General features: G+C 34.5%; 1 protein-coding gene and 1 non-coding gene across 2 annotated transcripts in view; one reads left to right on the top strand and one right to left on the bottom strand.

Moving 5' to 3' along the window:
• Positions 1 to 25,603, top strand: part of LOC143407775 (multidrug resistance-associated protein 1-like) — an 89,427-nt gene extending 63,824 nt beyond the window's left edge. The window contains exons 17-28 of the mRNA XM_077110388.1: positions 673 to 733; positions 1,267 to 1,486; positions 6,100 to 6,254; positions 10,296 to 10,451; positions 13,413 to 13,612; positions 14,664 to 14,790; positions 16,690 to 16,791; positions 19,895 to 20,038; positions 21,500 to 21,658; positions 22,964 to 23,130; positions 23,976 to 24,170; positions 24,525 to 25,603. Coding sequence (XP_076966503.1) covers positions 673 to 733; positions 1,267 to 1,486; positions 6,100 to 6,254; positions 10,296 to 10,451; positions 13,413 to 13,612; positions 14,664 to 14,790; positions 16,690 to 16,791; positions 19,895 to 20,038; positions 21,500 to 21,658; positions 22,964 to 23,130; positions 23,976 to 24,170; positions 24,525 to 24,663 — 1,825 coding nt within the window. The 3' untranslated portion in view covers positions 24,664 to 25,603. The remainder of the gene's footprint in view (positions 1 to 672; positions 734 to 1,266; positions 1,487 to 6,099; positions 6,255 to 10,295; positions 10,452 to 13,412; positions 13,613 to 14,663; positions 14,791 to 16,689; positions 16,792 to 19,894; positions 20,039 to 21,499; positions 21,659 to 22,963; positions 23,131 to 23,975; positions 24,171 to 24,524) is intronic.
• Positions 16,114 to 16,216, bottom strand: LOC143409095 (U6 spliceosomal RNA). Its single transcript, XR_013092603.1, has one exon. It is a non-coding gene; the product is annotated as a U6 spliceosomal RNA (small nuclear RNA).
• Positions 25,604 to 27,390: the final 1,787 nt, after the last annotated feature.

The raw sequence follows: 27,390 nt of genomic DNA, 5'->3' as shown, positions 1-27,390 counted from the left end.
ACTAGGATTATTGATCATCGAATAGGGAAAACATTATAGAAAAGTGGATTTGGGAATTGTAAATCTTGGTGTGATGGAAGTAACTAAATTTACAACTGAAATAGAAAAGGTTATGACCACAGATTGAAATATTTAGACTTGGGTTTTTAGAGGTGAGTTGATTCTATATAATACAATTTATGATTTAAAGTCATGAAATGTAATGATCAAAGTAAAATAAAGATGAAGGAACTGAAACTATGAAGGTCATGAGGTTGGGAAAGGGCTGAGTTTGACTTAGTTGTTCATGGACACTATGATTTTACCAGGATGGTGGAAGAACAAGGTGGAAAGAATATGGATTTGGGGAGCCTTCTGATACCAGGAAGTGAGTCAAGAAGGAGTGGTAGGGTACAATACACCCAGTGACTTGATTCAGTTTTGAAAAATAACTATTTAGAAGAAATAAAAAAGCAGACAACATGCCCTGACCCTGAACTATATGAGGAATAAGAAAGAAACACCTTCCTTTGGATAAGACTGAAGGACCAATGTCATCATCAAGGCAATTCAGATTGCTATTAAGATAAGGAAGTAGAAGAAAAAAATGTAAAAAGTGGTTCAGAGTGCATATTTTTAAAAAATGTTAAGTTATCTAAAACCTAAAAACTAAACATTGTCTTGGTTTACCAGACCTTCAATGGACCATGGAAAACAGTTCTCGATGAAAAAAGAAAAGATCCCTGTTGGTGGGGTAAGAATCAGAAGAACATATATTATTAATCATCCAAATATAAAATGTTATATTTCATTATTAATAAATGCTACATTTACCATTTAATTTATATGTAATATTTTGTAAAAATTAAATTAAATGGAATTGTTGGATATATTACTTGTGTTTAGTAATGATTACCTGTATTAAGTTATGTATAGTCTTTTACTAATGATAGTAACTAAGATTAATTTACCACTTTTAAGTATTCAGGACTGTTATTTTTGCTTGGGATGTTCTTTAAGATGGCTGCTTGTTCTTATTCTAATTTGCAGATGAGTAATATTGGAGTTAGACAAGGTACTAATTTGATCACCATTCCAAAGCTTAGGAAACACCAGAATAGAATTTGAATCTGTCTTGACTGACTCTAAATTACAACTTTGAGGCTTTTTATCATGGTATTTATGTAATTGATACTAATCATAAATGATCAGTAATGAAACATTCAAAGCTAGCATGTCACATTTTAGTGTTCTCAGCAATCTAATTTTAGACCAATTTTACCTTAGGTGAAGTTCTCAATCATCCTGAAGTATCTCCAAGCCTTTGGCTGGCCCTGGGTGTGGCTGATATTAGCCAGTTGCCTAGGACAGAATTTGGTGAGCATTGGACAGAATCTATGGCTTAGTTTCTGGGCAAAAGAAGCAAAACACTTGAATGATTTCACAGAATGGAAGCAAATAAGAAGCAATAAACTTAATATCTACGGATTATTGGGATTAATTCAAGGTAAAAAAGAAATGTCTATTTGCTTTTCTCTTTTTATACTGACTCAAAGTTAATTCAAACATAAGCATATGGCATCATGATATCTCAAAATAAAGCCATAATTTTCAAATATATGGAAGTAACCAAATGCATATATTTCCAATTTACCACATTTGAGAGAGTATACCAAAGCTTGTCAGTGTCAGCTACATGGCTCACAACAATAACTTGCATATTTATCTCATTTAGTCTTGGCAGTAATTATCTAGAAAGATGCCATTGTCACCATTGTACAGCTGAACACTGAGACTTATATATTAAGCCATGCAGCATTCAAAAGTTCTGATTAGGTATCACTCTATGTGTGAGTGTTGGGAGTGATGTGAAAATCAATAGGAAAGTCTGTTAAGGAATTAAAGCCTAATGAATATAGGTCAGGTTCACAATCAAACTGCATGGTAAGCAATCAGTGCTATATAGATATAAAAGAAAGCTCTATGAGGATTCAGGGCAGGAAGGTCATATTTGGTTGAGGTATTAATGTGACTTCTAAAGAATACATGGATTTTAAAGTGATACTAAGAAGATATATGGAATTTTTTTTACATTGAGGTGACAGAACAGAGTATATAAGAGGCAGAAAGGTATTTTGGCAAGAATGAGGGTGTCAGTTTGAGTGATCCTCAGCTGCTATAAGGGCAGAAGGGAACCAGAGATGGTAAGGTAGTTTGGAGACATGTTGGAGACCATATTTGAAAAAGCAAGTGGAAAACTTTGGGAATTGGAGAGAAATAGTTACATATTCGAAGTTACATTTCAAAAAAAAGAAAAAAATCAGCAGCAATGATTAAAAATATACATTTTTCTTATTGTGAGGATAAGAGTCAGATGGACCAGGGAGAACTTGAGGTTGATACACAAGGGTATTTAGGAGTATAAGGGGATGGTAATCTAATGTGGAAAGTTTTCTTGTCTGATACATCTGTGTATCACCCAGAGCCTCTAGTCCAGTGCTGACTCATGGGTACAGGGCAGAAGAGTATTGAATAAATACATAATGAATGAATGAATGACCAAAGAAAGAATGGATAGAGAGCTGCCATTGGATTGTTTAAACAGGATGGATGGGAAAGATATTGCAGTGAAAATGTACATAAGAATTGAGGGTGAGTGAGGAAAAGACATCCATTCATCATGATTTTAAGGTTTAGATTAGGTAACTAGAAAAGCAATGATGGCAAAAATAAAGAAATAGGGAGGGATCCTTAATTGGTGGGGCAGACAGATGGTAAATTCAGTTTCGGACACATTTAATGGAAAGTGTTGATAACTATTTCCACCATTTTTATTCCATTAGACCCATTAAAATGCATATCTGGAAGTTTAAACAAACAATTTTCTTTGTAAAATGAGAGACTTAGACTAGATGATTTCAGTATTTCCTCCAAATTCTAATATTCTATACTTCTGTTGTTCTACTTAGACTTGGAATCGTTCTACACAGAGAATAAATGAAGCCACGAGAGCATATGTGACCATTATAAATGAAAATTAAGGGCCATAAGGGTGAATGAGGACTTTGTCCATAGAGTTACCTGGTGGACCAGCTTCATAGAAGCTGAGCTGAGATTATTCCACAGTCAGTGAAATAGGGATAAAACAAATACAATAATGTGAATGTTTGCTCTGTTTTTGGAAGGACAAAGTATTTTAGCTATAGAAATTTAGCCAAGTGAGATTTGGCTTTCTCTAACTCACAAAAATGGCCATTTCATACTATTTAAACTACTAGATTAATTAACTTAGCATATATATCCTAAAGAGAAACTCATTAAACTTGGGGATGTTACTTAACCTTTCACTTTTAATGCTCATACAATGTTGATATTCCCACACAGACATTTTTCATCATGATTAAATTAGACAATATGGGTAAAGTAGGTAGAAAAATACTGAGCATACAGCAATAGTGCAATAAATGTTGGGTATTATTAGCAATGGAGAAACTAAATCGTATGATCAACATTCTGTGATAGCATATTTTGGAGCTAATATTTGAATCCATGCTTGCCTGACTCCCAAGTGCTTGTTCTTAAATATTAAATTAGAAATTCCAAAAGGATTTTACATGAAACTTTCAGTATGCTTCACAAATTGAGTTCTATATTTCAACAGGTTAGGAAAAGTGGCAACTGTATTCTTCTGAGTCTGAAATTTTCTTTCGGGATTTCATTAAAGGTTTTAGGTTATTAAATGATAAACTGCCCTGTTTAATTGTTTGACTTGATATTTCTTAAATCTATTGACTATGGATATTTTAAAAATGTTCTTTCCCATTAACATCTTGAAAAACATTTATTTTATAGAATATACTTCGTAAAACTTCAGGCTGTAATACACTGCTTTCAAAGTGGGACATAAAATCATGATGAAGCAAAACAAACCTTAGAAATAAAAAGTTAGTGTTTCAAAGTTCAATGATTGTGAAATGTTATAATATGAGAAGGAGAAAGAAAATTAAGAATCCTGGTATAGCCAAGATACATCATGGAGAGAAAAATGGGAAAAGAACACATTGTAGGAAATTATGAAATTGTTAGAGAATGAAGGAGTGTATTTTACATATATATATATATATATATATATATATATACAGGTATATACAATATATACATATATACACACCTACACACATACACGTTGTATATGTGGTATAATTATATTACATGTATATGTAATATAATTATACTATATAATCCTTCAAAGATGTTAGGCAATTTGAAAGAACAAAGATACTCAAAAACATAGTATAAACATAAGGAAATTTTAAAAAATAAATGCAACTAGTTTCATTTATAAGAAAGGAAGTCAACTTGAGAGACAGTAATATCAAATCAGAAAGAAAATAACAGAGCCTTCTACATGGACATTGTAGTCTTTAAGAATATGAAGGGAAAATAGATACATGCGTAAGAGAGAGGGGCAGGATTTTTCTTCTTCCTTTTTAGTATTTCTTTTCATCTAGTGCTGAGAGTTAAATTGATATAAGATAGATTAACAAGAAAAAAAGCATATTATTTAATCGAAGTTTGGAAACCTTCATAAAGAAATAAAAACCCAGAGAAGCAGAATGAATCACTTATATACTCAATTGTATAAAGAATCAGTAAGTTGTGAACTAAATAACTTGGAAAGGCTTAGTAGCAACCAAATAACTTGCGAAGGCTTAGTAGATCAGAGCTATTTGAATGTCTTACGTAAAGAACTCTCTGGGTCCTGACTCCCATTCTTTTTTTTTTTTCCTGTGCTAAGGATTGAATGCAGGGCCTTGTGCAGGCTATACTCACATTATCTTCATTTAAATTATCTTAGCTCAAAACAATTTTTTTTAACTTAAAGGCAAAAACAGTATTTTCACATGTTAATTCTAGATCTGTTATAAATAATATAGAGGGCTAATATTTGAACAGAACCTGAGTACTGAGGCAGAAAACTCTAAATTTTATAACAATAATAAAGATCTTCCTTCATTTTCTAAAAATTAAATCGCTCTGAGCATTTTTCCTTGGGTCTCAGCTATTTGCTTTAAAATCTGTAGGATACTCTGCACATCCCTAATCTATTGTGTTTTATGTCTCACTATTAGGGACTTTATTTCCTGATCTAAGGTATAAAACATAGATACCTTATTTCCCAAAATGTAATGTTTAAAGAGTATACTGTTCCTTCCACTTTAAAATCACTGAATGGACCATTTACTTACCACACAAAACTTCACTGAAATGACAGTGAATAAATATAAAAGGAAAGGCTTCAGGGAATTTCAAAGTGACAAATTTCTACATAAACCATTATACCTGTAGAAAATCAAGGGTACAAGAACCTGAAGCCAGGAGTAAATACTGGAGAAACTCTAAAGAAGAGGGAGATGCTTGGTAGAGCCATGGAAAAATACTAGTTTTTATGGTTGCAAAGAAAAAAAATCAAATTACATGGAAGTCATAAAAATAACTCACTAAGGCATTATTCCACTAGCCCATCAGCATCTCCTGCAACACCCACCACCACTGCCATCACAACCAAAGTAAGCACTAACACAGGAACAGTGCAATGAAACCAGAAAGATGATGTTTATAGAGGAAAGTAGGAATAGTAGAATGTGTGGCAAATATAGAGGAAAGTTTTCTTATTGTGGCTTTTGAAGCCTCAGCCTGCTGGGTCTTATTCCAAATTGAAGACTTCTGGTGTCATATCCTCCGACTTAAGTGAACCTTGAGAGAACCTGGAACATTTTGGCTGACAACACTAGTGGCAACCACATTTTCCCACAGGACATTATACAGTTAATAGGATGCTAACATTCTGTGAACCAGATTGATCTCTTATTAATTTTCGTGCATTTTGTATAGAACCATTGACCACAAACCTATGGTAGCATGCAAATCATCAGACTGTCTGCTTCTAGTGCACCAAGTACATTTACATTTACATTTGCTTTGGTCCGCAAGTGTACATTTTTTAAGTATGACACTGGATTTTCTATTTTTAAAAATGTCATTATAAGCAGACTTTTGAGAATTAAAACACAAATTCCTTTAAGATGTGAACCTGATCCTAACAACGTTTGTGATTAGGTCTCTTTGTCTGCTTTGGAGCCTGTGTACTCACCAGAGGATCCTTGACTGCTTCTAGAACCTTATATGCTCAGCTCTTGAGTAATGTGCTACACCTCCCACTCCAGTATTTTGAAACTAATCCCATTGGTCAAATCATCAATCGGTTCACCAAGGTAAGGAAAGACTTTCCTTGTCAAGTATCATACTTAAAGTGATAACCTATGTGTAGTTCTTTGCAATCTCATTTGTAAAAATGTTATTATAAAATGCTGGGAATGTGTTTAGAGTAGATTTTATTGTCAAATTTATTAAGAAATTTGTAATTGATGTGTAAGAGTGTCATACCTTAAGCATTTAATTAAAATTACCTTGAAAATTGCTTAAATAATTAAAGAACAACATATACTTTGGTATCTACAACTCTTTTTTCTCACATGCATAAAGTTGACAGTCACTGGTTTAAGGCTAAGAAGGGAAAGAAAATGTAAGTACATGTGGAGATATCTGGGAATCGCCTATGGTGAGTGGGGAATGGATGGAGATAATCCATGTCCCTGCTTCCCTGGAGGGTTTCTCAATGTGTTAAATACTATTAAGTACTTAAAATTGCATGTTTAATAGCTAGAATGCAAATCACATGTATTTTTAAGTTTTCACATAGACACAATAAAAAAGTGAAAAGTAATCAAAATAATTGATTATAATAATGTATTTTAATCAACACAGTATATTCAAAACATTAATCCAAACAATAATCAATATATAACTAGTGATTTAAAAATAAATTAAAAATCTTCAAATCTGGTATGAATTATATTCTTTTTAAAAATGTATTTATTTTAATTAGGTATATATGACAGCAGAAGGCATTTTGATTCATTGCACACATTTGCAGCCCAACTTTTCTTTTTTGTACATGATGCACTATGGCACCATATGTGCAATCATACATATATATATACCTAGGGTAATGATGACTATCTCATTCCACCATCTTTCCTGCCCCCATTTCTTCTCCTCACCCCTCCCTCTCCTTTGCCCAAAGTTCCTCCATTTTTCCCCATTCCCCCGCTACTTATAGATCAGCATCCATTTTTTCTGAGAAAACATTCAGCCTTTAGTTTTTTGGGATTGGCTTACTTTGCATAGCATGATATTCCCCAACTCCATCTATTTACCTGTAAATGCCATAAATTCATTCCCTTTTAATGCTGAGTAATATTCCATAGTGTATATACACCACATTTTCTTTATCCATTTGTCTATTTAAGGGCATCTAGGTTGCTTCCACAGTTTAGCCATTGTGAATTGAGCTGCTATAATTATTGATGTGGCAGCGTTGCTACAGTATGCTGACTTTAAGTCCTTTGGGTATAGGTGGGGGAGTGGGATAGCTTTGTCAAATGGTGGTTCCATTCCAAGTTTTCTAAGGATCTCCATACTGCTTCCAGATTGGTTGCATCAATTTGCAGCCCGCCAGCAATGTTTCTTTTCCCCCACATCCTTGCCAACATTTACTGCTGTCCATATTCTTGATAACTACCATTCTGACTGGTGTGAGATGAAATCTTAGAGTAGTTTTGATTTGCATTTCTCTAATTACTAGAGATGTTGAACATTTTTTCAGATATTTGTTGATCAAATGTATATCTTCTTCTGAAAAGTGTCTGTTCATCTACTTAGTACATTTATTGATTGGGTTTTTGTGTGTGGGGGTTGAGTTTTTTGAGTTTTTTATTTATTCTGGAGATGACTCCTCTTTTGATGTGCGGGTGGCAAAAATCTGCTCCCCAAAATGTAGGCTTTCTGTTCAACTGAAGCTTTTCAGTTACAGTCCATCCCATTTATTAATTCTTGATTTTATTTCTTGTGCTTTAGGAGTCTTGTTAAGGAAGTTGGGGCCTAATCTGATGTGATAAAGATTTGGCTTACTTTTTCCTCTATTAGATGCAGGGTCTCTGGTGTAATTCCTAGGTCCTTGATCTCTGTCTTGTTCCAGTTTATATATAAGGAATGCTTCCAATGTTTCCCCATTTAGAATGATGTTGGCCTTGGGTTAAGCATAGATAGCTTTTACAATGTTGAGGTATTTTCCTACTATCCTTAGTTTTTCTAGAGTTTTGAACATGAAAGGGTGCTATATTTTGTCAAATGCTTTTTCTGCATCAATTGATATAATCATGATTCTTATCTTAATTCTATTGATGTGATGAATTGCATTTATTGATTTCCACATGTTGAACCACACTTCCATCCCTGGAATGAAACCCACTTGATCATGGTGCACTGTTTCTTTAATGTTTTTGTATGTGGTTTGCCAGAATTTTTCTGAGAATTTTTGCATCAGTATTCTTCAGGAATATTGAAAATATGAAAATTGGAAATCTGAAATTTTCTTTCCTTAATGTGTGTCTGCCTGGTTTTGGTAACAGGATACTAGCTTCATAGAATGAGTTTGGAAGGGTTCCTTGCTTTTCTATTTCATGAAATAATTTGGAGAATATTGGTATTAGTTCTTCTTTGAGGGTCTTGTAGAACTCAACTGTGAATTCATCTGCTCCTGAGCTTTTCTTGGTTGATAGGGTTTTGATGGCATATTCTATTTCCTTGCTTGAAATTCATCTGTTTTAATTGTGTATGTCCTCTTGACTCAGTTTGGATTGATCACATGCCTCTAGAAATTTCAGTAGTGTCTGTCATGATATTTCCTTTTTCATTGCACAAATTTTAGTAATTTGAGTTTTCTCAACCTCCTTCTTTTCGTTAGAGTGGTTAAGGGTTTTTCAGTTTTATTACTTTTTTTTCCAAAGAACTAGATTTTTGATGTTGTCAATTTTTTAAATTGTTTCTTCAGTTTCAATGTCATTGATTTCCACCCTGATTTTAATTATTTCCTGTCTTCTGCTACTTTTTTGTTGGTTTGTTCTTCTTTTTCTGGGGCTTTGAAATGTAATGTCAAGTTGTTTATTTGTTGACTTTTTCTTCTTTTAATGAATGAACTTCATGCAATGAACTTTCCTTTTAGCACTGCCTTCATAGTATCCCAGAGATTTTGATAAATTGAATCAGAGTTATAAATCAAAGGCATTCCTGTATGTCAGTGACAAATCCTCTAAAATGGAAATGAGGACAACCACTCCATTCACAATATCCTCAAAAAAAAATAAAATAAAATACTTGGGAATCAACCTAATAAAAGAGATGAAAGACCTATACAATGAAAACTACAGAACCTTAAAGAGAGAAATAGAAGACGACCTTAGAAGATGGAAAGATATACCCTGTTCATGGATAGGCAGAACTAACATCATTAAAATGACAATATTACCAAAAGTACTCTATAGGTTTAATGCAATCCCAATCAAAATCCCAACGGCATTTCTTGCAGAAATAGAAAAAGCAGTCATGAAATTCATCTGGAAAAATAAAAGACCCAGAATAGCAAAAGCAATTCTAAGCAGGAAGAGTGAAACAGGCAGTGTAGCGATACCAGACTTTAAACTATGCTACAGAGCAATAGTAACAAAAACAGCATGGTACTGGTACCAAAACAGGCGGGTAGACCAATGGTACAGAATAGAAGACACAGAGACCATTCCACAAAATTACAACTACCTTATATTAGACAAAGGTGCTAAAAGCATGCAATGGAGAAAGGATAACATCTTCAATAAATGGTGCTGGGAGAACTGGAAATCCATATGCAACAAAATGAAACTGAATCCCTTTCTCTCGCCATGCACAAAAGTTAATGCAAAATGGATCAAGGAGCTAGGGATCAAACCAGAAACTCTGCGTCTGATAGAAGAAAAAGTTGGCTCTAATCTCCATCTCGTGGGGTCGGGCTCCAAATTTGATATTTTCTGTTATCCATGCATCATTCAATAACATATTGTTTAGTCTCCAAGTGTTGGAGTAGCTTGTCTTTTTTTGTCATCAATTTCAAATTTCATTCCATTATGGTCAGATAGAATGCTGTGTAATATCTCTATTTTTTTGTATTTGTGAAGACTTGCTTTGTGGCATAGCCTATGGACTATAAGAAAAATGTATAGTGGTGGGAAAAGAATATAATTAGACTTTATTAGTCATCTAATTGTAACATTTTGGTAAATTCTTTTTCATTTTCCATTAAAGGATATATTTCTTCTTTCTCTATTCTAAGCCATGAAATAGTTCAAAATAAAGTGATCTGGTATTAAATTTTTTTTAAGGATATGTTTATAATTGATATACGTTTCCATTACTATTTACGGACCTGGTTGAATTGTACACTAGATGTTATCGGAACCATTTTGGTCATCCTGGGAGCTTTTCCACTCTTCATTCTTGGGATTATTCCCTTGGTTTTCTTGTATTTCACCATACAAGTAAGTATTGGGGTTTTAATTTGTATTAATAACATGCATCTACAGTCCAATATAGTTTTACACCCACTTAAACTTACTATTAGTTCAGATTCTCCAAAAAGCAGGGTCCTAGAAGTGAATTATACTATAAATATACTTTGTGAAATGCATGTCAAAATAAAGAAGAGGAAACAGGAAAAGGCTTAGCTGGGAGAACTCTTGGACAGCAAGTATATGTGATACCTGTGAGGGAAAAAGAGCTAGAAGAATTGGGGAGGAAAAGTCTGTCGTTGCAGAGCATTTTTATTAAAGGTGCATTCAATTTAAAGGGAAGATCTCAACCAAGGTCACGACTGGTGGGTCCCATGTGACTTCTGAATGAGTCTGCTTTCACACTCTCTCTCATATCCAGTCATTGGCTGGGAGCTATCCATGAAAAAGTAGCCTCAATAGTCATAGTGCAGTAAATCTAGAAGAGCAGCAGTCCATGCTGTCTCTAAGCTATGCTAATTTGCCTACATGATCAAGACAGAAACAGATACTACCTTTTGTCCTATTATCCTAGATATCAGAAAATTTTTGCTGGAAGAACTAAATATATCTCTCATGTTATTCATGTGTTATCTGTATATTAAAATACAATCAACCAATTTGAACTTAAAAATTATGTCACTGTGAGGCTACAGTAAGTAAAGACAATTTCCTAATATATTTTTTAAATTGAATATCAAAATATTCTAAAGCTTTTCTCACAAAAGGATACCATCTTTGTAGTTCAAATCCTTTCCCAAAACTCAACTTTTTAAATTCATATTAGAATTTAGTCTGCTCAAGGCAGAATGTTAATCATTTCCTTATTTCTGAACATGTGCTATTATTATTCCACCTACTTCACATGTTTTCTCTATTCTCTCTACCTAGATCTTACTCTGCATGGCCTATGTTATATTCCACTTTCTTGTGAATCATTTTCTACCAACATAGTGCAAAATCACCCATGTACTATGAATGTATTATATTACTAGTATTATAAGTTACTTTTTAGAAGACCACATATTGTCTTTTTGATCAGATCATGTTTCCAAAGGCCAGAGACTATGTCTTATTTAAAAAAAAAAATCAATCTGGAAACAGAAGAATGCTACTGAGGGTCAATTTTATCCACTTAAAAAAATATACATACACATACACACACACACACACACACACACACACATACACACACACACACACACACACACACACGTCATGAATGAAGTTTTATGTGATGATCTCATGGTTGGTAAACTATAATAGGGTGACCAGGAATGAAAGAATCTAGAACCCCCTAGGAAGTTGAACAAGGTGATACTTGAATTTGGATTCAGGAGCCTTGAGTTCTTGTCACCTTCTTGTTTTCTGTATCAAGAATATAACTTCCCTTTCTGGGCTCTACTTCTCTTCCCTGTGGAATTATCACTTGACATGTGCTATTCAACATATGGTATACCCAGGCCTACTGAATCAGAATATCTCAGTGTGGGGCCCAGAGGTCTGCACTTTAACAAACCTTCCAGGGGATTCCTACTACAGTATGAGAAACTGATCTAGATTAATGGTTCTTAAACTAGATTCCCTAGAGAGTTCCCTGGAAGAACTGCATGGCTTCTATAGGTCAATGAATTAAAAAAAAAAAAACCTCAAAGGATGTATAGTATTCACATATACATACACCTAGGGATAAGTGTCTCACTCTTAATCAGCTACTCTCAGAGTCAGTGTCTCCAAAAACAGCATCCATGAACTAGACAGTCTGGTAAGTCCCTTTACAGCCTCTAGAATGTGATAATCCTTTGTATTTTCCAGAGCATTATAGAGCAGTGTTTATGAACTATGAACTGATAGTTTTATAAATGGCTTGGGATACATGTTTGTTTAGCTTGATCAGCGTTTTTACCAAAATGAAGACATTTAAATCAGGGATTTTACATGAAATTCCAGATATGGAGATTTTTCTGAAAAAAAAATAAAGTAAAAGATCTGTAATCCCTGATTTTCATTTGCAATTGGTAGCAATTTTCTGTACATGGTTAATGATATTTCAGTTAATTTAGGACATAGTCCTTCCAAACTCTTCATAATCCCTAAGGTTAAGGGGAAGTAACTCAATCATAATTCTGGTTATACTATATCTTTTTCATGGAGGAAAAAAATAAGTTGATTTGCTTTTTGTTTTGCAATTTTGTTCAGGTAAAAAAATATCATAGGTACCCTTGGTCAGCTTCCCTCACTTAATGGGTTAACTGCCTGGTCATGTTTTCAGCATGTGACACAGAGCTTTTCCTATTGTAGGTACTCAATAATGGTCACTTGAGAGACCAAGCAAGTGAAATTTTTTCTCATTATGTCCTAGTTCTACTGTCCATAATTTGGGGTCTTCACTGTTATAAAGGGGTATTAGTTTTCTAAGTCTCCTGTAACAAGTAAAAGCTGGGTGGCTTAAAAATGAGAGAAATTTATCCTCTGTTAATTCTGGAGGCCAGAAGTCCAAGATCAAAATTCAGGCAGGGTTGATTACTCCTGGGGACTCCAAGGAGAAGTTGTTTCATGCTTTATGTTTGCTTTTCTGGGCTGTTGGCAATCCTGGCATTTTCCTTATCCTGTAAACATATCCCTCTAAGTTCTGCCATTCACCACACATGGCATTCTCTCTCTGTTTTGAGTCCTTTACCGAGACTTGTAGAGACACTCAGCATTGGATTAAGGGCCTACCACAAATCCAGAATAATTTTATCTTGAGATCCTTAAATTATGTACATCTGCAAAGGTTCTAATTCCAAATAAGGTGATGCTTACAGATACAGAGAGAGGTGTTAGAATTTGGACGCAAGCTTTTTGGGGGGGGGACACTTTAAGTCACAACACAAGGTTCTTGTAGTTTTTAAGTCACTGAAGCAACTTCTGCTACATCTTTCCAACTACTTCTTTCTGTCTTCTGATTAGAGATACTACATAGCCAGCTCTCGACAGATTCGGCGGTTATCAGCAGCGTCCCGTTCCCCTGTCATTTCTCACTTCAGTGAGACTTTATTGGGAGTGTCCACTATTAGAGCATTCGGACATGAACAGAGGTTTATCCAGCAAAACAGAGAGGTAGTGAATGAGAACTTGGTCTGTTTCTACAATAATGTAATTTCAAACAGGTACGTTTCATCAATAAACCTAGCATAGAATCTGTCTATTCTTAGATACTTTGTTCACTGACTTTTAAATGAAAGAATGTTTTCTAGCCAGGTGCAGTGGCGCCCTCCTATAATCCCAGAGACTGAAGCTTGAGGATCGCGAGTTCAAAGCCAGCCTCAGCAAAATCAAGGCACTAAGTAACTCACTGAGACCCTGTATCTAAAGAGAAAAAATACAAAATAGGGCTGGGGATGTGTCTCAGTGGTCAAGTGCCTCTGAGTTCAATCCACAATACCAAAAAAACAAAAACAAAAACAAAAACCCTGTTTTCTAATGCCATTTCATCAAATTAGTATACATTAATTAGTTAAATATATATTTATATATACACCCACATATATACATGTAAATCATGAATATTTTCTAGTGTTTAATATGCATTTCAGTTAAATCATATCTACATATATACTCATATAAAAGGCACATACTACTTTATATGAAAACAAAGTTCTGTTTTTTGAAGAAATTATAGGATGCTATTAGAATGACTAACATGATTCTTTCTGTTGTAGTCACTGTTTGTAGAATATATTTTATTTGTGTATACTCTTCTATGATAGTTTTAATTTCAAGTTATAATCTTATAAGGAGGTAATAATGAAATAATGAATAGTAGTTGGGCATATTTTAATTTTTAGAGAATTATTTAATCAGTATGAAATGCATCTGATTTTATAGTGTATGTAATTGGAAAAGTAACTTATTAGCCAGTAACTCATCTTAGCTAAAGTTCTTGTCTTTTGCTTTTTAATTCTGATTAAGTTTTAAAGCAAACTTCTGCAAAAGTAATGTGAACTTTTATGCAGAGGAATCCTTTATTTAAGCTAGCATCATTGTGATAATCCTGGGTTTAATTGAGTTCCTAATTGAGTTCCAAGTAAGGACAGGGGTGGGAGGCAGGCAAAGAAAGTAGTCATTGATGTTTTTTTCTCAATTTCCCAGAGTAGAGTTAGTAATAACTGCACCAAAACTTTTGCATCTCAGTTCTCAGGAACATTCCATTTATTACAGGTGGCTGTCCGTTAGGCTTGAATTTCTTGGCAACTTAATGCTGTTCTTTACTGCTCTGCTTGCTGTGCTGGCTGGCAATTCCATAGATTCATCAATAGTTGGTTTGTCTATATCCTATGCCCTAAATGTAAGTAATAATGATTTTGTGGTACATGGCATGTTTATAATGCAATTAATTAAACACTCTTCTCCTTTGCCTGTCTGAATTATAGATTGTATTAACTAAGTAATGAGAGGCAAATCTGGATTACCCTGGAGGCTCATTTCTTCCTCTCTTTTGGTAGTAGCCAGGAGCTGGCTCAGCAATTTTCAGTTAGCTCCCAGAAAGAATGGGCTGAGCCCTGGAGGAACAGGAACCTTCCATAATGACCCACAAGTCTCTTGCTCCCCATCCTTATAATTACAGAGGGTTATGGGGTATGGTCTCTCCCCACCATAGCTGGTGTGTTCACTTTGCCCTGCTGAAGCAAGCAGATACATGCAAGCTCTGGGGGCAGTATATGCTCCACTTCTTTTCTGCTTATGAATTTTCCCCTAAGCCCTATTTTATATTACACGTTAAAGCACTGGTTAAGAGTGTGTCCATATCTCCTTTGGAAAGAGTAAATGCCTTAAACTGGTTAACGTAATTACACATTAATTACACAGGTAAGTCTAGATGATTTGGGTATGTACCTTAGTCTTGTATTCAAAACCCTTGGGGCGTTTCAGTATTCTGGACTTAGATTTCTAGAAAGAGAATATAAAATACATATACAGGGGTTGGGGCAAAATCCCATAATCAAATGTTACTATTTCTTCAGTGAAATGTGTGAATATATATCTCAAGTGGGTTCAATAAACATTTTAAGGAGCTCCACATCTGTTCAAGTCAGGTAGGCAATCATATAAGTTGGCACAAAACTGAAGATAAAATAAAAGCCAAAGCTTTTGACTTCCAGAAGTAAACTTGAAGTTACAACCTGGAGAACCTATATTTGAGGGCACGGTGAAAAACAAAGAAACAAACAAACAAATTAGTGTTTTCAAACTTTTATTAATTTATTTATTTTAATTAAGTATATATGACAGCAGAATACATTTTGATTTATTGTACACAATTGCAGCACAACTTTTCATTTCTCTGGTTGTACATGATGTAGCATCGTGCCATATGTGCAGTCAGTCATACGTGTACTTAGGGTAATAATGTCCATCTCATTCCACCATCTTTCCTGCCCCCATGACCCCGCCCCATCCCTCCCTCCCTTTTGCCTCATCAAAGTTCCTCCATTTTTCCCATGTCTCCCCGCTCCCCGTTATGGATAAGCATCCACTTACCAGAGGGAACATTCAGCCTTTGGTTTTGGTGATTGGTTTACTTCACTTAGCATGATATTCTCCAACTCCATTCATTTACCTGCAAATGCAATAATTTTATTCTCTATTAATGCTGAGTAATATTCTATTGAAAAATATCGAACACTTCACGAATATGTTTGTCATCCTTGCGCAGGGACCATCCTAATTTTCTTTGTATTGTTCCAATTTTAGTATATACACTGCTGTAGTGAGGACTATAAATTTTTTTTTTTAATGAGGAAATAAAATAGTTAGGAGAGTCTTCCTTCTGTGGAAGGTAGAGAAGAAATCCCCAGTGTCATTAATTATCTTTTATTTTCATTTATGATATAGATTTTGTGAGGCATATCCTATCCATCTTGTTAGTCATTATTCCTTACACCAAGTATGGATTTCTTTACTATGTATTGAATTCTGGTCATTTTATTGTCTTCCAAATCATTCCATTATTTATTATATTGTAGGTCTAACATATTTGAAGGAACACAGATGTGTACATATGTATAAATATGTTTTCTTCTAGAGTTGTTAAGTAATCAAAAGATAGGAGGCATTTTAAAACTCAGAGAATTTTTATATTTTATAAAGTTTTATGAAACTTTATAAAATATAGTTTTACTTTTTACATATACGATGAAAGAATATGAATTAATCTCTTACTTCCTCTCTTATCCTCATCCCCAAGATTACTCAATCTCTGAATTTTTGGGTAAGGAAGGCATGTGAAATTGAAACCAATGCAGTGTCCATTGAAAGAGTGTGTGAATATGAAGATATTGATAAAGAGGTAGGTACTCATCAATAACCAGTAAATGTTGTAGGATTAAGACATCGTGATGCACCTTCAGTTGACATCTTGAAAACTAAATTTTAAACAAAGCCTTCAATTTCTAAATTCACATTCTAATATTCAGCATTTCAATGACATTGAAACAAAAAATACTGTAAAATGCACCATTATTGTATATATCACTAAAATAGAAATAAAAACCTTGCTGATTAAATAGACTCTCCACAAATTGTAAGGTGTTTCAACAAGTTATGAGAATGAAATAGGATAACCTGTTTTCAAAAGACATGATGATTTGTCCTCTACTGATATAGGGTAAAATACACAATTTACAATTATAACTTTGTGGGGTATTTAACATTGTGAAAAAAGTCTTTACATAGTCATCTTATAATTATTTGGAGTCCTCACAGTTTTTAGATTAATTTTGTTTGTAGTGATTATACCTTCTGTTTCATTAACTCATCATTAACACCTCAGTGAATGGGAAGGAGAAGGAAAATAAATCTTCCTTTTAATCAACTATAATTTGGGAAGGCAAAAAATTTAACTATTGATAAAGAATAAAATTTAAGTTATCTTTGTATTTTGCTCATCAAGTGATCTCCCTCTCCAAGTTCCATAAATTAATAGGGCAGATAGTGAAGGTGACTTGAATTTCTTTTTCCTCTTTTGCATATAACTCTCATTTGCTTGGACCCTAAGGAAGAAATACATCTTCCCCACATAACAATCTAACATTTCCAATTATATTTTTTTGTTTTATTTCTTCCTGTCTTCTCAGACCTTTCTCCATTAACCACCTCTCTACCTTTTTTTCCTACCTTTCTAATTTCCTACTCCCTTACTTTACACAACCTATAAATAAGCTAAAGTATTTTCCACATCCTCCAACTCCTTCCTAAACTTTGAATTGTCCTCTGGATTCTCTCCTAGCTCTTGCCTTTCCTTCTCATGGACAATTATTCTATATTCATAATCTTTAGGAACCAAATTTCAGTTTTCTTAGTCCATTTACCATATGATGACTTACATAAAAATAACATTTTCTTTATTTTATGAAAATTTTTAATAAATATATATTTCTTTCATATTGGAAAAATACAATATAATGCATGTGTAGGTATACACATATTTAAAAAACAGAAACATTTTCATGTAATTTGATGCAAATTGTGACAAATACCCCTGCAAAAACTCTTGATGAAGAAGAGGTTTATCTGTTTAGATAACCTTGTTCACCCCCTCCAGAGCCCCCTTTCTCTGCTCCCTTTGTAGAAGAATTCTCTGGAACATTTTCCGGTACTTGCTGTCTCTAGTTCCTTTCTTCTTTAAACAGGCCTCTGATTCCACCACTTCATGGAACCTTTCTTACCTAGATCACAAATGTTCCATATTCAGTTCTCATGTTACCTGAGGTATAACTTGACATTGGCCATCTGTCTCTCTGCCGCGATGGGCAAAAGGTGCAATTTATGCAGTTGAGGGGGAGAAATAAAGAATTTCCATGCGCTTCTGCCCTTTTCAATGATTTTTTCAAATCAGTCAATCTATTTCACTCCATAGGTTCTTAATCAAGAAAATGACAGTCCTTAATGCTGGGCACTACAATAGACATAATCAATTCACAGCAAACAATTCTAGATTAATTCTAAGCACTGCAAACACACTTAATCATGACAGACTCACGACAGACATTCCCTCTGCGTTCTAAGCTCAAGTGTCAGATCAAAAGTCTCAAGCCTTAGGTTCTGAGTTCAGCAGATGCACACTCACTCAGACCATGGCGATCAGGTCAGGAACCAAGGCAGGCTTCTCCTGGGGTGGAGCTAATGGCTGGATGAGGAGGTGGTCAGGGAGAAGTCCTTTTCTCACCAAAATCATGAAGCTGCTGTAGAGTTTGAGAGCGGTGAGAATGACACAGAGGATCAGGCAGATGAGAAGAGTTGGGCTGTCAGTCCAGTTCCTCATCAGGCTCTCAGGATTGTGTGCATCCTTCTTTGCTGACTGAATGTCTGCTCATTTGCTCCATCATTTATACTAAATTTGGGAGCTTCTGATTGTCTTTTCAATCCCTATCAGCTGCTACTTGATTTCTCAGTGACATCATTCGTCCTGAGGTTAAAGAATCTGGTCTGGTGATCCTCTCCCTGATTTTCTTGCTTCTCGCTCTTATCAGGGTGAGGGCAACATGCCAGAGTCTTCACTCTGAGTTTGTCAGGGTGGGGAGAAGTGACTTGTTTGAGCCTGAGGGGCATACTGGAGGGCTCCATTGGTGTGCCTGGTGAGACTGCAGGTTTCAAACTGGAGTTTTAAAATGGAGTTGCTTAGAATAAGGTCTAAGGCCATCCTTACACCCTCCCATGAAGTACTTCATTGAGCCACCCAGGTACACGCAGTCCTGTGTGTTCTACCTCCTGAAGTCTCTCCAGTATTCCAGGCAGGCTTCCATCTCAGGTCCTTGGCACACACAGTTTCCTTTGCCCTGAATCCTCTTCTGCTGACATTCCTGTGACTTGTTCCCTCTCGGTGTGCAGTGTAGCCTTTGCTAATGACCCTGCTCACAATCATGCCCTCTTCCTACCACCTCTACCAAATGCTTATTCTCCAAAACTTTGTTCATCCAATGTTCCTCCTGTTATGTTATTATGTTATGTAGTTCTATCTCCCTCCCTGTTAGCACATATCCTTCAAAAGTGGAAGATCACTTTATCTGTTTTCCTCTTTGCTGAATCTCCAGTAAGTAAAATTGGCATTATAAACACTTAGTATTTAGGGAATGAATGAGAGACAAATTGTCCTCCTCTCAGCTAAAATTTCAAATTTCCCTAAACTCCTTTATAGGATTTTAAGAAGTTTGTCTTGAAAACTTGATAGATGATGGGAAGCTTTGCTCTCTCTAAAAATTTATTTCTAAAATTTTCTTATAATCTGATGAGAAGTTTTATGTTCCTAAGTATTTATTTTCAGAAAATCATATCTATAAATGTATTTTATCATTTTTCCTCACTTTTGCTTGCATGTAGAAGAATTATTTTTTGGGAAAAGAAGGTGTTATTTTATTGTAAGTGTAACTTAAAGAATATTTCTTTGTTTTAAGGCACCTTGGATTTTGTCTAGAAGGCCTCCATTACAATGGCCCAATAAAGGGGTAGTGGAGTTTATTAATTATCAAGCTCGATATCGAGATGATCTTGGTTTGGCATTACAAGACATCACTTTCCAGACTAATGGGGAAGAGAAGGTACCATATCTAATGCACTTTGTTAAGTATAATATAATATTTATTATAAGATGGTCTTTTAAAGATATTTCATAAATGCAAGAGGAATAAAGACATGTGGTTGATAGTAGAAAATTAATTTTCCCTCTATTAAGAAAAAAATATATTTTTAAATTGTACACTATTATGAAACACAGTTTTAGTACATTTTATTTTTACTTTCTCTATAAAGCAAATGTCAAAAATAAATAAATATTCACCTAAATATGGTAAATCCATATAATGGCATAATTAGTTCATGATATTATGTTTTCTAATGATTGAGATGAAATTTGGTTTAAAAATTGTTTGAAAAACATTTGGTAGTGTAATATCAGTTTTGTCTTTTAAAAAGTAAACAGACACATTAGCAAAAATATAAGAATAGTCATCAAACATAGCTGTTATTTCTGTTATTTCTGATATAATTCCAGATGATCTTTTACTTTCTTCTGTAATTTTCCTTTATTTTTTTTACAATTGTATTTGAAACATTATTTTCATTTAAAAAATATGCTTTACACATAAATGGAAGTAACATAAAAAATAACAGCAATGTTCTACTTGGGTTTTATCAGAGATTCATCTTTTGTAACCTGAATTTTGTTCCAACACTTTAAACCAGATCTGCTGCCATGGTATTAAAGACTAAAATATTATTGAAACAAGTAAAATTAATCTAGCATTTGGCTTACCCCAGTTAATACAAGAGATTCTGGTTTGGTTTGGTTTTCTGATGCATTTTGTCAGATTCAAGATCTTTCATTAGGGCAAAACAACTCTTTTCCTAGTGTTCTTCTATTAACACCAATATGCAAATCAGCAACCAGAAAATAGTGTACTAATTTTTATGACTATAGGAACATGTTCAGTCACTGGGGTGGTTATTATTTTGGTCAGGAGTCCAAGACCCTTAACATTACCTGTGGGTCCCTTGATAATTTAATATGAAGTTGTTTTAATACACCAGGGATAATTATAGATATCCCTTCGTATTTTCCAACCTGTCTGGCAAAAGTTTCCAGTCCCCTTTGTTAATTAGTTGTTTGTTGTGGGGAGGAAGGGTAGAGAAAATTCTCATTCTGAAGTTCCAGTTAAACTACCTCATCCTCAGTGATGCCCATATACTGGATGTTCAGGAATGGTTCGGGGATGACCTACTGTCACTGGAGTGACTGGGATTCTCTAGTTAAGTGGCAACTAGTTCACTCAAAGCTAGAGGGAAAACTTAGTATCCAGAGTCTTTTCAGTGGGTAAAGAGGGTCTACACACAACAGATCTTGGGAAGACACATTATATCTTCCACACCAGTCAAAGTTAGTCTAGTTGGCAGAATTAGATCCCACTGACCCAAATGAGACAAATAACACATTTGGGTAGAGCAAAGGCTCTGTTCCTTTACAAAATGTACCATGTGAACTGTTTATGATCATTTCATTACAGATCGGAATTGTGGGAAGGACTGGGGCAGGTAAATCAACACTATCAAATAGCTTATTTAGAATTGTGGAGAGATCAGGAGGCAAAATTATTATTGATGGAATAGACATATCAACAATTGGGCTTCATGACCTTCGTGGTAGACTCAATATAATTCCACAGGTAAGACCTGTTTTGAAAGCAGTATCTCTTAACTCATTTCAGGTGAGCTATCTTGCTCACACTCTCTCCCTCATTCTCTCCTCCCTCTCTCCCTCCTTCCCTCCCTCCCTTGCTTCCTCCTCCTCCTCTTTATTCTTCTTCTTATTTTTTTTCCTCTCTCTCTTTCTCTCCTCACTTCCAACCATTTTGCTTATGTTCCTTCCTATCCTTATATTCCCATGGTAAGGCTTAACTTATAAATTAGGTACTATGAGGGATTAATAATAACTATCGACAGAACAGTTATAGCCATATTCTCTTAAAAAAATAGTAAGTTTTGAGAATGCACCCCGCACTCTCTCTCTCTCTTTTAATTTGGTTAAATTTTTATTTATAAACTTTATGAGTTTTTTATGACTTTTCCCCCCTTTTTTTAGTATAAGGCACAACAGGAAAACTAATACAAATTTCTTTTTCTTTTGTGAGAGTTTCACACAAGATTCATTCTTACTGTAGGTCTTAGGAACCTCAGCAAACAATTATTTTTTCCTTATTGAGCACCATAAATTTTTAAATTTTTTTTCCTTCTCATTTTTTTTTGGTCTTGGAGGTTGAACCAGGACCTCTCATAAGCTAGACAAGCACTATACCACTGAGAAATATGCCCAGCCCTCTTTTTGTTTTCTTTTGAGGGAAGGTCTTAATAAGTTGTCCCAGTTGATTTCCCAACTAGCTGAGATTACAGACATGTACCCCTGTGCCCAGATGCATTTTTGCTTTAAGGAAACATTTGAGTGTTTCTCTTTGGCATATCAAGTTGCCAGCATTACTTGGCACTTTGAAACTATTAATAAGTAAAATAAATATTTTCTAAACACAAGCACTGCAATACTGAGACAGCTGGTATGATAACCAGGATGACTTCTAAGTGACTAACTGGCATGTAGGTTATACAGTGTGGATACACTGACCAAAGGGATGATTCACATTCTGTATAGGACAGAGTGGGATGGTGGGAGATATGATCTCACTCCTCAAAATGGCATGCAATTTAAAACTTTTGAATTGTATATTTCTGGACTTTTCTACTTAATATATTTTTTTAACCATGGTTGGCCATGGGTAACTGAAACCATGGGGAATAGAACAGCAGATTGGGGCGGGGGGGGGTGGTACTGTGTAGTTTATTTATTTATGTAAAATGGATTTTATAAATGTAATAGGTTTGATCATTTTGCTTTTTTCCTGTTAGTTTTCTGATATGTTTTTAAAAAATGTGTTGACTCATATGACAGTAAGATCGCAGAAGGCTACTTTATTTTTTAGGATCCTGTTTTATTTTCTGGAACTCTTCAAATGAACCTGGACCCCTTAGACAATTATTCTGATAGTGAGCTGTGGGAGGTGCTGGAATTGTGTCACTTAAAAGAATTTGTGCAGTCCCTTCCCAAGAAGCTGCTGCATGAGATCTCAGAAGGTGGTGAAAACCTCAGGTAAGTTGCAAGAACAGAGCTTTCCAAGGGTTTTAGAACTGGCATTGTTTAAAGTATACCCTTGCTGGTTCCCTTCAGGGAAGAGGGACAGGTAATAAAGGGGCAGCCTCAGTAAATGTTGGTATTATTTTCATCTCTGTGTGTTGTCTTAAGACAACCCCTTTCAGGTGATCAGAGACCCAGGGAAAATGAGCTACCCCCTTTCAAGGTTGCACAGCAGGACTTCCACTTCTTTGATTAATCTCCCTCCTGATCCAGTTTCTGCACAATGACCTCTTTCTGTTTCCTGAGTTTGCCAGGCCAGACCTGCTTGCCTCAAGGGTTTTGCATATGCTATTCACTTTGCCTGGAATAAGTCTGCACCAGAATTCTGGGGGTTAACTTTTGGCCTTGACCTGAAAGGCAACTCCTTTGGTGAGGGTTTTCTTAGCCTTTCATGTCCACTCCTCACCCACATTTTATAACCCCTCTTCATGAATGTTTGAATTCTTCTTAGCACTTTTTATATACATATTTTTATGAAAATTCTATAATACACTTCTACTATACTGGTATCCTTACTATTGTTATGCACTTACTCAATTATCTCTTTTTTTTCTATTTATTTTATTTTTATTATTTTCTGTGTCCTCCAGGAGAATCCAAACTCTACTCAGATTTTTGTCTGTCCTTCATTGCTCCATTTCTAGAACCTAGACAAGTGTCTGGTTTATAGAAAAAAATAATAATGAATGAGAAAATGAATGAGAAAAAAAGAATAACAATATCAGGGTTTAGGAACAGGAGTCATTACCATAAAGTCCAATGCTGAAATTATTTTACATTTTTTGTGTTTACATTTACAGTGTTGGACAGCGGCAGCTCGTCTGTCTGGCTCGTGCTTTGCTTCGGAAAACAAAAATTCTCATCTTGGATGAGGCAACAGCCTCTATTGATTTTGAGACTGATAACTTGGTGCAGAACACAATCAGGAAGGAGTTTTCTGATTGCACCATCCTGACCATTGCTCATAGACTACATTCTATCTTTGATTCAGACAGGTATGCTTTGTTTTCAAAAAAATAAACAATATCTATAGGAAACACGTTAATTGTTTGCCTCTAATAAGAAAGTTTACCTGTATTAGAAATACTATATTTCCCCATATGATATAGAAGATCTTTTCCAAATTAGAGGAAAACTCTAATGCTAGAAGAATATTAGAAAACTTGATTTATTTCCCGAGTTAAGTAGTATCTATATTTTTTTGGAATGAAATAACTCATATGGTAATTTGTTTTTTAAAAATTTTTTATTGTATTTATTCTAATTCATAAGACAATTTAAAAATCTTACCTTTCTAAGATCAGAAAACCCTATTGCAGGTTATTTAACTGGTTTTCTTCTTATTTCAGAGTGCTTGTTCTAGACTCTGGAAGGATTATAGAATTTGGGGCACCACAGAATCTGATACACCAGAAAGGACTCTTCTTTCAAATGACAACAGAAGCTGGAATGACACAGGACTTGGAGACAAAAGATCAATTACTTTAGCTGCCTATTGATGATACTGAATAGAACAATTGTTCAGCATTAGTATTGAAAAAATAAGGATGGGGAGAAATGCTCAAAGGCAAGTTCCTGACTGTGAGTTGGCACATACACTAACAGACGCCCCAATTTCTCACCATCAGGCACTGCATTCAGGCTTCGTACTTTGTTCATGCCTGCTTTCTCTGCATTCCCCCATGAGCTAAGTATCTCAGGAGTAACTTCCTTAGTGCAGGACCACTCATCTTCATTTGCCTTCCAGTCTGATCTGAGTGCCCCTCATCTGTCCCCTTACTTACCTCTTGTGCATATCTTTATCATGGTAGTGATGGGCTCTGCTCTACTTCTTGTCTGTCCCCCTTTAAAAAAAACTACTTGAGGCAGGTGCTCAGTTTTAATCTTCTTTATATGATAGGTCCTAGCATAGACCCTTTCACATTGCTCAAGCCCAGCAAATGTTTTTATAGAATAATGAACTTGGTGTTAGAGTGTGTATATGTGTGTGTTGAATTATTGTATAGTTTATGAAATGATGGAGAAATCAAAGAAAAGTTGAGCTGCTTTTAGGTTTAAAGAAAGGGCAATATTTTTGATAATTATATCTTAACTGAATTTTATTGTCTGATTTATTTGAAAACGTTTTGTAGAATTTTTACTATTTGCCTAAAAAATATCAATTTTCTATGATATCTGGATCAACCTCAGAGAGATATTTATTGGCTGGTATACATTTGTGATAATATTGTTGACTTATAGTACAAATCATATTTTGAAGGAATTTTTAATTCAGATTTTTGGAATAAAATCAACATTGTGTCTGAATTGCTTTTCAGATTTGAAGTGATCAAACTTCAGTGGCATTTTCAACATGATTTTAAACAATTATTTAACATGTTTGCTAAGGCCATCAACCATTTCTTTGTCTTCCCCTTTTTCCTTTCTATGCAACCCTATATATATATATATTTGCTTCATTTCCTAAGGGTATTTATGAAAAAAATTGCCTTAATCTATAAAACTAAATATTAACTAAATCTCCTTCTAATAGAATGTAAGATATTCGAAATATTGTCCTGGCTTTACAATCCTTGATGTAATTTATAAACGCTGAATAAATATTTATTTAGAATCCATTAAGGGATATAGGCATTTCAGAAATACCATTAAAACTTGTTTTAGCTTTTGTCTTAGTTCATTATGTATTGCTTTAACAGAATATCTCACACTGGGTAAATTATAAAGAACAGAAATTTGTTTAGGTTATTGTTCTGGAGTTTGGAAACTCCAATATTGAGGGTTCATATCTGGCAAGGGCCCTCTTGCTCTGCCATTTCATTGTGGAAGACTTTAAAAGAGAAGAGATAGAGACAGAAGAGGGAAGTATGCTGAAATCATCTTTTTATTAGGACTCACTCCTGTGATAATGGTACTGATCCATTCATGAGGGCAGAACCCTCATGAGTGAATCACCCTTAAAAGTCTCAACCTCTCAACACTGTTGATTGGGATTTTTTCCATCCTATGAACTTTGGGGGACAAATTCATACCATAGTGCCTCTCTTTTTTTTTATATATTTTATTGTAGATGGACAACCTTTATTTATCTATTTTTTTATTAGGCGCTGAGGATCAAACATAGTACCTCACACATGCCAGGCAGACGCTCTACCACTGAGCCATAACCCTAGCCCCATAGTGCCTCTCTTTTCTTATAGTTTTAATAAATCAGAGAAGCTGCACAATTTAAAAATCTAAGGTGACATCAACAGTAGCCTGCATAAATGGCGGAACTTTGTGTAGTCATGGGATGAAATGTATGACAGCTGCAATACGATGGATCTCACAAACATAATGCTGAATCAATGAGGCTAGGTACAAAGAAATACCATTGTATGGTTCTATGATTCTATTTATATTAAAGTTAAAATCAAAACCAAAAAAAAATTAATCTATAGTATTGAAATTTGGGATATTGGTTATCCTTGGTGTGTGTATGTGAGGGTGTAGTGATGGAGTCTGTAAAGTAAGCTCCTGGGATAATAGCTGTGTTCTGTTTTTTTAATCTGAGTATTGGTTCAGTATTATTATATATTGTTACATATGATATTTAAGAGTTAAACAAAACTAAAATTATTAAAAATGACTAATATGAGCTCCCATTTTTACCCCATATACAAAATGGGAGCTCATATCCCACTTGAATCAAAGTGTGAAATATGATATATCAAGAACTATGTAATGTTTTGAACAACCTACAATAAAAATTAATTTTAAAAAAATGACTGATTGTCAAAATTATTCAAAGATGAATTCATTATGTTTTGAGAAATTATTATTTTATTCTCATTTCCACATTATATTCCAATTGTCCACATTAAGCTTGCTAATCAATGAAATATGCCCGAAACAAAGTACAGGGTACTCAAAATGATTAGATTACAAAGAAGTCATACATTTGTATTTAAGAAAAAAGTTTACTCCATGATTATCTAATTTGTTCAAGGATTGTAACTTCAAAATAGATTAAGAATATAAACTCAATATGTAAATTATCTACCTTATCAGATAGAAAGAAAATCCTAAACAGCATGAACTACTTTGAAGACAAGAGGAATATTTATTACTGATAGTCCTCAATGCCAGACATTTGAAGACATTTGAAGTATTTGCTACTTTCAGTCCTTACTGAACAGCATATTATCTACCAATTTCACCAAAAATGACACTAAG

Source organism: Callospermophilus lateralis, chromosome 10, assembly GCF_048772815.1.
Source record: "Callospermophilus lateralis isolate mCalLat2 chromosome 10, mCalLat2.hap1, whole genome shotgun sequence".
Lineage (NCBI taxonomy): Eukaryota > Metazoa > Chordata > Mammalia > Rodentia > Sciuridae > Callospermophilus > Callospermophilus lateralis.
Note: the sequence above shows the minus strand (reverse complement) of the source record. Positions and strands in the feature narration are given on the sequence as shown.